The 16109-nt window shown below is 40.9% G+C and overlaps 1 protein-coding gene across 8 annotated transcripts in view; it reads left to right on the forward strand.

Moving 5' to 3' along the window:
* Positions 1–5291: 5291 nt before the first annotated feature.
* Positions 5292–16109, forward strand: part of ebf3a (EBF transcription factor 3a) — a 148628-nt gene continuing 137810 nt past the window's right edge. The window contains exons 1-8 of one of the 8 annotated variants that reach the window (XM_072479170.1): positions 5292–5817; positions 6426–6582; positions 7774–8324; positions 8604–8760; positions 9131–9194; positions 10119–10174; positions 12735–12808; positions 14511–14579. In XM_072479170.1, the coding sequence (XP_072335271.1) occupies positions 8191–8324; positions 8604–8760; positions 9131–9194; positions 10119–10174; positions 12735–12808; positions 14511–14579 (554 nt within the window). In that variant the 5' untranslated portion in view covers positions 5292–5817; positions 6426–6582; positions 7774–8190. Of the gene's footprint in view, positions 5818–6425; positions 6583–7617; positions 8325–8603; positions 8761–9130; positions 9195–10118; positions 10175–12734; positions 12809–14510; positions 14580–16109 lie in introns of those variants that run through there. The other 7 variants (XM_072479169.1, XM_072479171.1, XM_072479174.1 and 4 more) reach the window with 7 other exon arrangements.

The following is a 16109-nucleotide window of genomic DNA, read 5'->3' on the forward strand; positions in this document are numbered from 1 at the left end:
TGCGTTTCATTTAATAACAGGTTGATGCACAATTATGGGGAAGGCGTTTACTTTTCACACACGCTATGCAGATGAAACTCCACTCAGAAACCCTCTGCGTCCCCTTGTTATTTGCGCGCGATGGGGGTTACACGGCAAGGAACCAAAATAACATTAAAAGTTCAAAGCCAAGCGATTTTATTTTATTTTTTACACCCCGATCGGAATACCAGTGCCCTCCCTAAGTGGAAACATTCGGCCACTCGCTCTCTGTAAGATTGAAACTATAGTCTATATCATACACTGCAGATATCAACATTAACGGCCGAGTCCTTAAAGTATTAATATAATTGGTGTGAATCAACTGTACATGAAAACTAGAAGACATTGATCGATGTGTCAGGAATATTGTTGATTTATTCAGGGTGGTCATTTTTATCACATGTAACGTACAATATGTAAGGTTAAGTCAATCGAGCACAAATCCAGTGATGTTAAATATATATATTTTTTCTTTAAAAACCCGAAAAACTCCAGGATCAACCAATACAGGTACGTTCACTCAGCTGTCACTTTGGAGGTTAAGTCAATAACTTTATCGTTTTTATCTCACCATTAATCAATAATCAGAACGTGGTCACTTTTAAACCATTTGATTTCATGCAGTTTATCAGGTACAAGTCTTTGAAAAATGTTTTTTTTACCGGTGCGATTTTAAAATTTTTGGTCTCCACAAATGTTTACCCGTGAAATGATCCTGGCGCTAGCCGAGGAACTATTAAGCAGCATTATAATTAGTGAAAGTCTGTTCCTTAGAAGATTAACGAAGTGTAAAATATGCGATACTTTCAAAATGAGAGACATTCATTGTCTAAGTTTTAAGCTCTTGATCATAAGTTGCTGTGCTGGTTATACGCCAAAGTGCCTTTAGGTGGCGCACTGTCACCGCAGTTACGAAGGCTCCCTTTTATTGACCGCTGTCCAAATGCATTCGTAACAATCTTTGATTGCAAAAAAGTTAGCACATCTCATTATCCATTGATACCATCTGTGTTGGAACACTAATTCTAAATAAAAGAGAATGCTTCCCTGTCAAAAGAAAAATTGGCTGTTAAATTGCAGGTTAAATATATTTAAATATATGTTTCAATCATTGAATTTCCCACAGCAAATATTGTTTGCCCCTTTTTTTCCCAGATGAATCTTGTTAAATCGATGTATTTGAATCAAACTTTGTTCTGACTTGTCGCAGTCATCCCTTGCAAGTTATTTACACGCAAACATACCCCAGGATCTGACACTGTGTTAAACTTTATTCCTGTCTCTTAAAGGTAAATTCGCATGCTGAATAATTTAAGATATTGTTCAATTTTGGCAGATTCCGGTGTGCGGGAACATCTCCTGTAGTTGAACAAATTTCTCTCCTTTAGAGCAGCACACGTATCTGACAACAAATTTGGAAATCTCGTTGATAAGCTTGAACAGAGTGCAAAGCCCGCCGTGTCTGGTTTTATTTTCGCTCCGTGTTTTATTGGGACAAACTGCATATTAATTGACTGGAAGGAATCTATGTTCTCGCATTGCCCCCCAGCTACGCTGTCGGCAGCCACAACCGCCCAATTTTCTTTCTTCATTCCGATCTGTTGAATAAATGCAAATTGCGGCGTGGCATTGCAAAAAAAAAGTAAATTGGCAACAGCTTTCCAATCAATAGTTCTATTAGTATGAAAATGCACCAAATTTTAATGTAAATCCTCTCTCCAATGCACTGGTCTACTTCACCTTATACTACAGGAGATGCGCGATGAAAGTCGACAGTATGCAGTTGAGGGGATCGTTTTAGAGAAGAGTAAAATTATGTTAGTGCAAGCAAGGCTTTGTGATAAATATAATAGCATTTTAGAAGCACCAGTTGAAAGTTGTGTTATTGATGAACTAATGAATGCTGTTAATTGCGTGTTTTATTAGAATTGTAAATGATGATTTTTGCAAATTATATTTGTATATATATGTATATATGTGCGGATTTAAAGAAAATCAGATTGAAGCCCGTGTTTTGTATGTGGAATATTACAGTCAGCGCTCAGCAATTTTATACATTTTCAATCCGTGTATTGCAATCGAAGCTCCACACTCCATCAATGAATAGCTCACCCTGGGTACGACATCTGGATTCAACATATTAAATATGGCAACAAAAAAAGTCAAAATTAATTAAAACGAAGTGTGTTTCATTAAAGCCCATTACAATATTTTAAATACTGCGATCGATCCTTGCCCGCACTAATTCCAGCCCTGTCCTCTTCCCTGGGATCGGGAATTGAGGATTTGCGCCCGCGATGTAGTCAAACTTCCTGAAGCCGGGATAAGAGGGAGCGAGAGATGAAAGAGGGAGAGAGGGAAACGGAAGCTGGGATCTGAGGGTGATATATTGCTAAACCTTGTATGATTTATTTTTACAAAATTAGATTTTATCCAGACCAGCCGGTTCATTAATAGTGTTAACTTGGATGATCTGTTTCCAAATCCCCCCCCCCCCCCCAATCATCCGAATAGATTTGAAATGTGTGCACTTTAAGTGTTCAAGTTTGAGATATTTGCCCATCTTTCCCGAGCCTACTTTGCATTTATTTGGGGGGGGGGGGGGGGGGGGGGGGTGCATAAAAAAGGTGGCTTGCGATCGTTTGAGGCTTCCTGGTGTTCCCAGTGCAAGTCAATGTTTCCAGGTCCCCATCCGGACAGCGGTGTCAGAGCATCCCCAGCACATGGGGAAATCTTTGGGCTTTTACTGCGAGGCGAGCGCTGCATTTTGGTAGGACGTCTTTGGAGGAGAAGCCAACTCCAACGCCACCCGCGTCCCCGGTCTCCCCTACTCTGCTGTCAACCTCGAGTTTATACACACAAAGTGGCGGCAGGTTTTTAATCTGGCCAATCTGGGAAAGTTCCATATTGTAAACAAATCACGGGTTCCTCTAAAGCACTGCCAACACAGAAGGTCGATACAGGCACCGCGGCATTTTGAACCCCCGGCGAAAGATGTGCAAAAAAAAATGAAACTTTGTGAAATGCGGTCAATAAACATTCCTCTGCCAACTAAAAAAAAACACAAAAGTTCCCGATCTGGATGTGAATTAACTAATGGGCGCCGCCCATGTGGAGAAAGCCCCTCTACTCCATGGCAGATCATGAGAGGGAAACATTGGGAAATAGGACGGTGTGAGTTGGTCTATTGTCTTTAGTTCGTTGTGATGTGAGGAGAAAGTTGCTTCAAGAAATCTCGCTGGTCGATCGGCGGGGCTTCTTTCCGCAGTCGCGCGCGATGTTGGCGAGCTGTTTGAAGGAGTTCAGACTGATCCCACAGCCGAGTCTCTGAGCCTCCCGAGGCGGCGCTATTTGTCAAATATGCACCTTACAGGTTGCAGAGTGAATTCAGGGATTCGCGCTTTCCGCTAAATCTCTGTGGGGCGCTGATTGGAATGGATATTCCTCAACAACCCACCCCCCCAAAAAAAAATCTGAAACACAGAAACATGTTTATATCAGCTCATCAGGGGGTTTTGATTGTCCAGAATCTAATCTGTGGCAGTGTAATAGTGGCGGATGGGGGTCATAAACTAATTTATGATTTGCGTTATTTTGATCTAAAAGTTCTGTCATAAGATTTATATTCTCGCCAAACTGAAAGAAAAAGACAAAACATTCGACTCCATCAGTTGACTTATGTGGAATTAATCTCAATGTACTGTCCAGAATGGTTACTATTGTGCCAATTTGAGGGAGAGGAGGTGAGGGGGAGCTATGTGTTGGTCATTTGTTTATTTTGCTAAATTAGGAAATAAATTACGGTCAATGAAAAGTGGGTTGACCGGGTTTGGGAGTTCGCTGGACAATGGGGTGTGAGGCGCAGTGCATGGTGCCTGCTACAGAGATGACCCCCAGCAATTGACTTGCTGCGCTCTCCCTTACCGCAATCACCTCAGACTGTAGCAGGCGAGTTTAACCCCCCCCCCCCCCAGCCCTTTGTGTAATCTTTCACCGCAAGTTTGACACGCGCTGTACAATATGTTGTTTTGTTTTTAATTTGGAAACTGCTTTGATTTAAATTGGCGCGAGGTTATTGTGCAATTAGTTTACTAATGCACAACATTTTTGTTTAAAAACAGCCAGAGAGGTACCGTTGTTACTTTTACATGGGACTTGTAAACAGCAGCAATTAGCTCAGTTTGCGATTGTTCGGGAGACATCGCTTCTCTTTCGGGGTTGAAGGCGGTCAATCCCAAAGCACTAGATTTCAGGTACATTGAACAAAGGCAATCAGCTTGCCCCGTGCAAAAAGAAAGAGGTGGGGGGAGAAGCGTTTGTAAAACCGGGCTGAGGGTTTAAAGCTGAAGGCGAAGCTAGGTTTGATTGGGGGGGGGGGGGGGGGAGTCGTGTCTGTGGTTAGCGATTGTATTTCTGCTGTGTGCTTTGGTATGAGGGCGAAGAGAGGACCAGCTGGCGCGGGGTGGGTGTGGGGAGGGGGGAGGGGGGGGGGGGGGGGGGACTTGGGGCTAGGCAATGGCCATCTGACTGACTTTAGCTTGACATCTGGGAGACCACTGGTGTGTGGCACGCGAATCGCTTGATGTCGCTATTTATATGCAAATTCTGTGTACCATTCAACCCTCACCGTAAATTTACAAAAGGAACACTTCACATAATAAGGAGAATCGTTACTTCGGGAGGTCTTTGACTGGACCATGCAAATCGGATTCAGTCCCGCAAGCTCCTGGCTCCCTCTCTTTGTCCAACAGCGGTTGCTAGCTCACTCCCCTAACTGAACTAAAAATCCGGATCATCCACCCCCCTCTCCCCCAGTATTTCACAGCGCACTCCAACTAGATCATTCAAACAATATTTGACAACAAAGAGTCCATAAATCTGTCTGTATCCATGTAATACCCGCGTTGTAGTGAATTATTTAAATATGTTGCGGGGTTCACTTTTAGAGGCCGGGTACGTCGTTGGACAATCTCCCTTCATTCATTTTGGATGTAAATGTTTACAAATAAGAGAGCGTGTTTGTGTGTGTGTTTGTGTGTGAGGGAGAGAGAGATTGTTGGGGTTCCAAGCTAATATGGGAAAGATTCGCGCGCGCGATTGTGCCCTTCCTAATCCTCCCTCAACACAAAGAGTACCTGGAAAAAAACATTGAAAACGCCTTCAAAACACGGGGAACTCATTTGTTTCAACGTAGAAGTCAGTTTAAATTGAGGCGATGAAGTTTGAGCCGCTTTTATGCAAACCTTCCCCGACAAGAAATGGCAGCAGTAAATTGTTGTGTCAATACAGAGTCGTCACATTTTGCCTCGATTAAATTTGGGTTGTTGCAAACAGTTTGTCAAAATGGTAAATTTGGGCTGGGTGCATTTTTTTTTCCACGCTATCGTCTGGAGCACTCGCCGCCCAGAACAGATGAGAATAGAAAATGAGCGAAATATATTCAGCCCAAACCCTGTTGTGAGGAACAGCTGATTCACCAATTCTGGCCAGATGGCTTCTGAACACAGATTTGCATTAATTTTCGCCTAATATCTTCAAAAAAAATAGTGGTGGTGCAGCTGCATTTGTTGTCAAATACGTTTTAAAACTCTTTTGCTGCAAGCAGGAATGTAGCCTCTGCGACGGTTTTTGTGGAACTTTTCAGGTTCTGTTTTACAGTCAACGGTATCAGCTTTAAAAGGATTTGGCTAAAACCCTATAATTTGGTAATCAGATTTAAATCGCCTCGGCGCGTGTAATCTGCTGTAAGAACGCTGTAAGTGACTTGATGCAAGGCACGTTTAACAGATTTGAAGGGTAACCCCTCTTAAATATATATTTTTTTAAATCAATGATTTATATACAAGTGTTCACTTTGACTGGTTATTGCTAAAATGAACTAATTTGTTTACTTTGCTGTACTTACTTAATAATAATGCACACTTACTATAGCGGTGCTTTTCATATCTTACTCGCAGAACTAAAAGGTTCACAGATTTCAAATATTCCATTTTAAAAATAGCATCGAGATTTACTTAGCTGTAACTTATATTTAATTTTCGCTTGAAATGCATACAATTGTTAATAATACAGATGTTTCTTGTCGATATAACGCATCAGAAATTATTTTATTTATTATGCATGTTTCCTGCACGTTTTGATTTTAAAACACAGTATTAGGATTCTGTAGATCTATATGGCATCTTAATATGTGATGATTGCTTCTGAAGACTAATCTTATTACTTTCAATCGCCATAAAATATGATTTTATTATACTTACGTATTTAATTAGACGCCAGCAATGTAATGGATTTTGAAATCGGAATAGCAACAGCTTTGATAATTCACTTATCTGTCGCAATAGTCATTAACCCCCCAACACCAGAAAATAGATTGCTCTAACACATCTCTTTCTCACCCTCAGCGGAGTATTGAAATTCAAGTGTTATGGTGTCCCCTGATAACAAAATTCGGACTTCGATTTTCACCGATTAATTAAAATATTAGCGTACGTACGGTGTCAATTGTCAAAATAAGGATGGAACTGCTAATGCGAACGAAGAGAAGGAACTGATCATTGGGTAAGTGACTATCCCTGATTCACTCTCCCTCCAGCCTGGGATCTTACCTTTAGTGAGGAAAAAAAAGCACAGGGCAGCCTGCGTCCCCGGGGTCCCCTTCTCTGGGCACCAGCTAATTCATCCGAAAGGTTAGTTTTAGTCAACAAAAATCTAGTTAGAAATACACGTGGATCTTCAGGAATTCCTAATGATCGCATGTGTTCAAAGCATCTAACTTCAACTCTTCTGCTCCTTATGTTGACACACGGCCCGTAACGCTCCCCTTTATATATATAGTTTCCAATAAATGTACCTTATAGTGTGGATATTGATTCAGTGGCCGTTCCCAGATCTTTTAACCTTAATTGATAACACGACCTGATGGATACAAGAAAGAAGGCAATTTAGCAATTGAACGTCAAGCTGCAAAAGGTGTATTGTTTCAGGAGGACGTATGGTTCTGAATAAATATCAAAGATATTTTTGCACCCGCACTTCGGCGGGGTGAGGGGGAGGGGGGGAAACAGAATTGTGATTCATGTCATTTTTCAGGTGGACACTGTTCTACACTGAATAGCTAGAAATCCGGGCTTAAGGCCCGAGAAACATTTCCCACGCACTATTTCATAACTTTTCATTCAAACTTCAGCCGCAAGTTTCTTTTCTGCTGCTGCACACATATGTCCCTAACAGCTTCCTGTTTGTGTTTAAGGTAAGAACTTTTATCCCCTATCATTCCTGTTTGAAGACAAACAACTCGCGTGCGCTGTATACATTTTTTTTCTCCTAAAGGATTCATTATGTTAATAATACTTTCTTGCATTTGATTTTATTGGTTGTCAATTTCGGTCCAAGAAGGGGGGAAGGAGGGTGAAATGCACAGGGAGTGAAGAGAGAAAGGAGGGCGGCCCTCAGCTCGGAGCTGGGGTTTGGAGCTGTCAATCGCACGCCTCGCAGCAGTGCGATTGGCTATGCTAATCAAAGCTCCATACATGGCTGCTGTCTCCTCCCCTGAACGTCAGAATCTGTCAGCGCTACTGGTCCCGGGGGTTTAGAGTTTTGGCTCCCGGGAAAGGATCCATTCCTAGGGGAAAGAGGGCTGAGTTTGTATGTTTCCATCCATTCTCTGAGTCGCTAAAGGCCCTAATCAACCTCTCCTGTGTCCAGGAACACCTCTATGGTAATCATTTTTCGTTTATTTGTCTTTTGGAGCAGGAGAACCTTGTCAGAAGTGGTCGATTCAGCAGTGTCCTGAGCAGAATACCTTTGATGCTGTAAGCAGGATGACACCACACTGAGAGAACAACATCAACAAACAACATTTTTTTTTAAACTTCTTAAACCAAAATTCCCGCTAGTTGTACTTTTCTCCACAACGGATCACGACCCAACTAGCGCTGAACTACTCCTGAATTTTTTTTATGTCGTGCCAAATGCGGGACAGCTTGAAGAGGAAGCAAGCCTGAACTCGGCTTTTCTCTTACTGATCACAACGAGCGAAGTCATCTCTCATCTATTTTCCCCCTTCATCCGCTGTGGGGGAAAAAAATCTGACATCTCCCTGCGCCCTCAACCCGGACAGGAGCTGTTTTTTTGCAGAGAGAGAGAGAGAGAAAAAAAATTGTTTTAATGTTTGGAATTCAGGAAAATATACCGAGAGGTGGGACGACCATGAAAGAGGAACCGCTAGGAAGTGGGATGAATCCGGTCCGATCGTGGTTGCATACTGCTGGGGTAGTGGATGCTAACACGGCCGCCCAGAGGTATGTGTAATCAAATATTATCTTCCATCAGATTTTTTTTAATGTTTCTCATATCGACCCGAAATCACCAAATCCCCTCAATACTCTATCAATTACCCCCCTCTCCCTCTGCTCCCCTTCACTTTCCCTTCCATTACATCATATTACTGCTAGCGACAAATCAAGAAATCTCCAGTCTCCCAAATGTGATTCCCATCTCCCATGTATTTTCATCAGTTACTCTCTGTCTCCAGTGCAGCTTAATTCTCACCGATAACACTGTTATTGTCTTCCCCGCAGCGGCGTGGGTCTGGCTCGGGCACATTTTGAAAAGCAGCCGCCCTCAAACCTCAGAAAATCCAATTTTTTCCACTTCGTCCTGGCCCTTTACGACAGGCAGGGGCAGCCGGTCGAGATCGAGAGAACAGCTTATGTGGACTTTGTGGAGAAGGATAAAGTAAGTTGCTCACGGTAGAAATTATTTTCTCTCTTTTTTTTTTAAGTGCACACCATAACTAACAAACCTAACGGTACTCAAGAGGCGCCCAAACCACGTGTAGTTCCGCTTGTTCTCAGCAGCTTCACGGCCGCTGAGAAAAAATAGCTGCCTATTTATGGCGTTGTGTGTAAATATTATTTTATTGCAAAAAGCCTAAAAGCAAAATGTTCCCTATTGATATAATCCATGAACTCGCCGCATACTTAACAAGTCAGATACTGGCAGGAAAAGCAGTTAATTATAAACAAATACATTGAAAGAGACATGAAAAATAAACTATGGATTACAATGAACGATATAATTATTCATTTATAATGGTTGATTTTAGGAGCCAAATAATGAGAAAACCAACAATGGAATACACTACAAACTTCAGTTACTGTACAGCAATGGTAAGTAGAATTTGAACTGACCCAAAGAGCTGTACGGGTTGCTCTTTCTTTATATATTTGAATGGAGTTTGAATGCGAGTCATGTGGCGGTGATATTAATCACTGTTTATGTAACTTTCGAATCCACCTGGCCAGCATTTGAGTGTAAAAAGAAACTTAAAAGACAAGTATTTCAACGTCCCTCTTCCTGTTCCATCGGGCGATTGGCTTTAGAAGTGAGCATGAGGTTGCTTCCATACCTTTAAGCTGGGTCCTCATTCCCATTTAAGATGTTTTAATTTCATGCCCTGTCCGTGCCGTTGCAAGGAAACCTAGCGAAAAGTGGATTGCACTATAAACAAAGACATAAAACTATGTTAAAGCAGGCTGCAAAACGAATGCTTAAGGTAATATTTCTGAGCCAAAATATTAAAAGCAGTAATCCTGGCTTGCTTCGCCCACAGTTGACCATGGAGTCCAAATTTGAATATCCTAATCAAAATGTTAAGGGTATCTGTGACATCTGTGACAATCCCCTTTGAGTATTATGGAATACTTGTGGAAAAAAGAGAAATAGACAAAGTGTGACACAAACATTCACCCCCGCTAAGGAGCAGCGCTCCACGCTCCACTACACTGCAAATTACACATTTCAACTAAACATAAAATTTACAATAAATGTCAAGAATTCATGAATTTCTTGGGATACAGTTTTTATTTCTTTGACGAATATCTTATTCATGTTTTATCGCCTATCAGTTCATTTTACTACGTTCATTACAAGGACATCAGTTTCCACATTTTGCCAAATTAGCAGAGCGCTCTGCAGTAGTCAAACTTGTCTTTATATTTTTTGAATGAGCTGGGTGTTCATACGGTTCTTCCTTTAATAACACGCGTTTCCCTTTTTAAGTACCGTTAAATTTGATACTACTTTATTTCTAGGGGTGCGGACAGAACAGGATCTCTATGTCAGGCTCATCGATTCAATGACCAAACAGGTGAGACTGCCACACAGAAAAACACACACCCTTTAAATGTTTGCATTATAAAGTTTTACATGTTGTGAGGAAAGCAACACTTTTGCGAGCTGAAGTATTTGAAATGAATAGTTCGGGTTCAAATGAAACGCATTTTTATATGTGCTTAGCTAAGTTTGCCCATCCGTGAGTGTTGGAAAATTCCTGGCGTCAAGTTAGCACTTGGTGAAGTAAGGCGTGATCTGATTTTTTTTTCTCTCTCTGGCAGTTGGCTTCCCCATTTGTCTGAGGTGTTAAATGCGTTCAGGTGAAAAGCCAGAGTGTCCTCCTTTAGTTTCCAACTCACCTCTCAAGCACAGTCCCCATAATTCAGCTTCACTTTCGTCCCTGCCCAGAAGTGCACACTTTGAGAGGGTGCTCCAGGGGTCATGAAACAGTCCATTCCCTGAGATCAGCTGTATTTCTTTATCATCTGTCTGTCATACCTTGTAAATAACATAATTACAGGCGGTTGCTTATTAAATTATTTAGCCTGTCTTCTGCAACTTCAAAGATGATAAATGCGGTTGATCAAAAGTGCAGCACAGTAATTAGCCACGGGAGTCGGCACGTTCACACTTTTACTTGAAAGTCGTCAAATATTTCACCCTCTCCACAGTACATTTTTTTTGCCGCCTTACACTGTTATTTTATTGTCACGGAGGCATTGTAAATAAAGAACAGCGTTCAAGGAATTGCCCGGGCGATTGGCTGGTACCCTCCTCCCCGCTGCAAACCGTTACTCTCGTCTGATTATTGCACCTTTTTTTTGTCTAAATGAGTTTTGATGCATAACGTGCCCGATCCGGGCTACACGTTCATCTCGTGCAATCAGATTTCTTCCCCAGAACTCAGATTTTACAAACCAAGACTATGATCATGCAGGGATTTCTGGAATTTTGAAGAGAAGGCGGTTTTCCAACAACGTCGATTGATTTTTTCTTTTGCACACAAAGTAACCATGAGATGACCCAGCAATGATTTATTTTTTTTAAATTAAAGACTTCAATCTGACAAGCGATTGACAGCTATCATGAACTCCCCCCGCCCCCCGCCACAGTTCTATTTCCCATTCTTTGCAAGAGTTATTTCGACAATCCCCCCCACGTTCTCCAGTGGTCTAGAAGTTGACAGGATGGTTTTATCCTCCAGTTTATCAGCACAACCGCGTGTTTGTCGGGATCTCCGGAGCCTAATGGAAAGGGTGTATAACATTTACCCCATGCAAGTAGCTCGGTTTGAAGGATTGTTATTTTGTTTTCAAAGATAACTGCTCATTTAGGCACACATCCTCTTATTTTAATACTGCAAATGAGGCTTTGCAAAAGCGCTCATCTCCTCACTTGATTGATGGCAGATAAGCCCTGTTAACTGATCAAATAGCCAAAGGTGCAGACAACTAATTTATTGATTCCGATTTTCTTTTCGCAGTTAAAAAGTGGGTTGGATGTGGTGGTGGGGGGTTAAACAGAAAATGCAAACCAATAGGCGGCATGGAGAAAGATTTTGAGTAGGGGGGGGGGGCGCCCTTAAGCTCTCCAACTGAAGGTGGGGTGTATTGTAGTGACCATAAATGGATAAGAGGCATCTGAACTGTGCGTTGTCCACTTTGTGGGAAGAAGTGAGTGTGTCAGCTGAATATACGGGGAGGGGGGCGGGGGGGCTCTGAGCTGGCATCCGATGCGCACAGATGAGTTGTAAACAAAAAGCACGGTGCGTTTTGTGGCTCACTCTTCGTTTGGAGAACAGTCTCTGAAAGGCGAGCGAGGAGAGGGCGAACACACCTAGAGCTCCCACCATCTGGCTGCTGTTAGAGCGAATGCTCAATAATTACTCAACCGTACTCCCAGACTGTCTTTTTTTTAAGGCGAAAAAAAAATCATTGCGTGTAATTGAAAAATAAACACTAGATTCGCTCCATGAGTTAAGTCGCGAGAGAAAAAAAACTGTCCGCGGTTTTTTGGGAGGTTCGCGGGGCAGTGAAAGCAAAGGCACAACACAATCTGCTTTGCATCCCCTCTCCCCCAAAAACGTGTCGCCCCAACACGACAAATAACCACGGTGGGGGTGGGGGGGTCGGGGGGTCGGAGGTCTGGAACAAGGCAAATGTGATATTATTTACCAAGTCGATTTTTTGTCGAGGTGATACCCAACTGAATTATTGCCCCCCCCCCCCCCACTCCCCTCATAGAACACATCATCAGAATTGAACATTAATATCTGGCAATGACAGCCACCCTTCGCCTTGCTTCAGGTTGTTACCTCTACCCGATAGAAATGTGACCGCTGGGCTTCAGAATGACAGGGCGCCCAGTTTTCGGCCCTTCCATCCTTCAAAATAGAGAAAGTTTGTTGGTTTGATGGGGATAACAGGGAAAATAAGTCATTGGGAATGTTCGGGAAATGTACCTTCACTCCCCCCTCTCCCAAAAGAAAGACCATTGTTTCTGCCTGACCAGGTGTAGCGGCATTTGGTCCTTTGCTGATGGCAACTTTTCAATGTTAATTGGCTGATTGTTGTTTCTTCTGATAATTGCTTCAGCCGATAATATACGAAGGGCAAGACAAAAACCCCGAAATGTGCAGAGTCCTGCTTACACACGAAATTATGTGCAGGTAAGCTACTTATATTGCGGGTGGGCTGTTGTAAATGTGGGAAAAAGTTACACACCCAATTGTTCTCCATTCAATGCGCAGGCCTGGAGATAAACCCGTTTGCAGTAACAGTCCTATTTTGTATAGGAAATTATGAGTGTTCCCTTGCATACCACGAGTTGAAAACATTGTTCCTTCGGTACTAAATAAAGCAAGATTCCTCCACCCACATTAATGGAAGGAGTTACTGCATTTCGGAAGTTAAACGTGCAAGTTACGTTTTAGTAACTACAGGAAATTCTTTATCATCAAAATTGGGACTTCTGGTAACGACTTACATCTTGAGGGTTGGAAAAGTGAAATCTAGCACGCCGCTCGCTTCCCCTGATTAGTATATTACCCCACGCAACTCTAAAGCACTTCAAGAAAAAACCCAGAATCAGGTTATAATTAGTTGATGTATCTGTCAGTGCTACTCTTGGAGTCAGAGATCATTCAGTCGTTTTACTTTCCTGTTCTTTACCACGTTGAACCACAGATAAACCATAATCTGTTATTGATTAAAAAAAAGAAACTCTTTGTACTTATTGAGCTCATGTATGTGAGAATTGATTTTGATACTGTCAGTTAACCTTTTCTCCAGAGCAGTGAGGTATTGTTCATACTGTTGTTAGATAGCATGCACATCACCAGGATTTGTGTCAGAAGAGCAATTTCCCACCTGTTTCTTTTTCCTAACTGCCATAAGAGTTTCACCCTACAAGGGAAATAAAAATGCATCATTGATTTTGTATGTATTGAATGTGAAATATAGTTGCTTGTTAGAACAGAGCTGATCAGGAAGTGCAGTCAGGATTTCAGGCTACAGTAGCAGGTATCATGCTCTAAGGGGCATACTATTCCTAGCTATTATACTTATTGCTTAATGTCATTTCACTTAAAACATACTGTAACAGTGCTAATATACAAAAGCATAGTTTTCCCCACACTAGGTAATAAATATAAATTACAACCAATAAAGTGAAATTTCTTTATTATCCACCACTGCATGTATTGCAATTAACATAGAAGAGAGCACAGATGTGATTTAAGCTGTAAGTGCAAGACTGTAGACTTTCTTTAATCACTTTAGCTGTCAGATTTAAAAGGCTTTATATACTTTGCCTACCATATGGTGTTAATTTAGCCAATTTAGACATGTAACCATTATACAACTACGATTTTTAAAGATTTAATCATGTATTATATTTGCCATATTCAAATTTCAATTACATTTCTGAAACATATTTAACAAATTTTTTTTAAATCACAAAAGGGCGGTACAGACTGTTATGGTTCCAATTATTAAATGCCCCACAGAAATATTGGTTGAAGGTGGCATCTTGCATCTTCTCCAGAAATAACAGCTTGACAATTAGAGGTAAACAAAAGCGGAAGCTGTGAAAACTTATTCCCAAGCCTCCTGCCTCTTTCTTTTGAGATCAACGCAAAAATGAGACACCATAACATGTTGTTTTCCAATCTTTTAACATTGCCATTATGGTTTTTATGCACTGGCCATGATAATATTGAGGTTAAAAGCGGTGGCCGGTGGGTGGGGGATGTGGAGTTGGGGGGGGGGGTGGGGGGGGGTTGAGGGTGGCGGATGTGGCAGGGCGGTGGGAGGGAAGGAGAATAATTATTTATTTTTAAAAGTACTTTTGACTATTTGTTTTATTTATAGCCGGTGTTGTGACAAAAAAAGTTGCGGCAACAGAAATGAAACTCCCTCAGACCCCGTCATTATTGACAGGTATGAAAGTATTTTTGATTTTTGATGCCCATTACCCTCAGTTTTGCATTCAGCTCATTCTGCATTGTTCCATTTGTTGTCCTTTTGCATTATCATGCACAGGTGGGTTGACTTGGAAACCTGGTGGCTCACTCTGTGGGGATTCAGTAATTGCTTGTGAGTTGTCAAGGGAAGCAGTTTCATCTGCCACCATGCTCACTGTGAAGAGTATTTTATGCCTAGAGAGCTTTTGGCTTTAAATGCAGATATGTGCTCTAATCTGAGTAATTTAGTATTTTATGTTACTTTTAGATGTCATTGGTTTAATGTTTAGTGACGTAGTATCCTTATTTGTTAGAGATAAATATATGTTGTTGAAGGGCTTCTGGTATTTAATTTGTATAGAATAGCTGCTGTCACATATTAAAAGTTACTGCAAAGTATAGGTATGATGACTTGCTTCAAAACTCCAATCTTCCATATGATTTGAACAGAGATAGAGTTTCAGTCACTTTCATTACTGGGGTATCTTCTGATCATGAACTTTGGTTTCAGTGTCTGAAAATTAAACCAGGAAAAGACCCTAAGTTAAGCCTGACGAAATATGCACCACCAGTAGAGAGCAATGCCAATGTTTGATTAGCTGGAATAGCTGTTTGCTTAGTGGAGAATGTTAGCTATCTGACAGAGGGGACATCTTTCTTATTAGTAATCAAATAGGGCAGACCAGTTGTTGCCATCACTCTGGGATTGTGTCAGGCAATTGAAGGCAGGTTCAACAGTTTGAGGAACTTGGTGTTGAAAAATCAATACAATTATATTTGTCTTTAGTGTTTCTGTCCTTATGGACTCAAAGTAGAATTTCTACATAAAGGGTGCAATTAAAGTACAAGTAACACTTTTTAGTATATTAAGTGATTATTGAAAACAAATGCACTGCATATTATTTTCTTAATATTCCTTACTAATATCAGCATTCATCATTTTGTCTGGCTGAAATTTATAAAAAAATATTTTGCATTTTAATACTCAGGTTAGTATGGCGTTTCATTACAGTGGCTATTGAACATATGTACTGAGCAGATATTATGAAGTAATTTAAAGACACATTAGTATTGTACATTTATTGTGTTATCAATAGTGATGGGATCCTAACCTGCAAAATGATTTATGTGCAAATAGGGAAAGGTGAAATAGCAATTCTAATACAGTAAATTAAAATTTGTACAATAAATCATCATAATAATACAATATTACAATTTGCTTTGAAGGCATTTGCGGGACAACTTCAGCAACATATTGAGAACATTTTATTTTGAAATATTTGGAAACAAATAATTGCAAACTTGATAGACAACAGAAAAATTAGCATGGCTACTGAATCTTCTTTTTTATATCACCTTATGGTTCTTTATAAAATAGTTGTGTTTTATTGGCTAAGAAAATGAAAGGTAATGATAGGTTTGAAGAATAACTGTTATGCGGTTTACAGTAATAACTAGTGCGAATGCCAGAAACTATATTATTTATGAGAAATCTGGTGTTTGTCTC

The sequence above is a fragment of the Scyliorhinus torazame genome, chromosome 16 (assembly GCF_047496885.1).
Source record: "Scyliorhinus torazame isolate Kashiwa2021f chromosome 16, sScyTor2.1, whole genome shotgun sequence".
NCBI classification, from domain to species: Eukaryota; Metazoa; Chordata; class Chondrichthyes; order Carcharhiniformes; family Scyliorhinidae; genus Scyliorhinus; species Scyliorhinus torazame.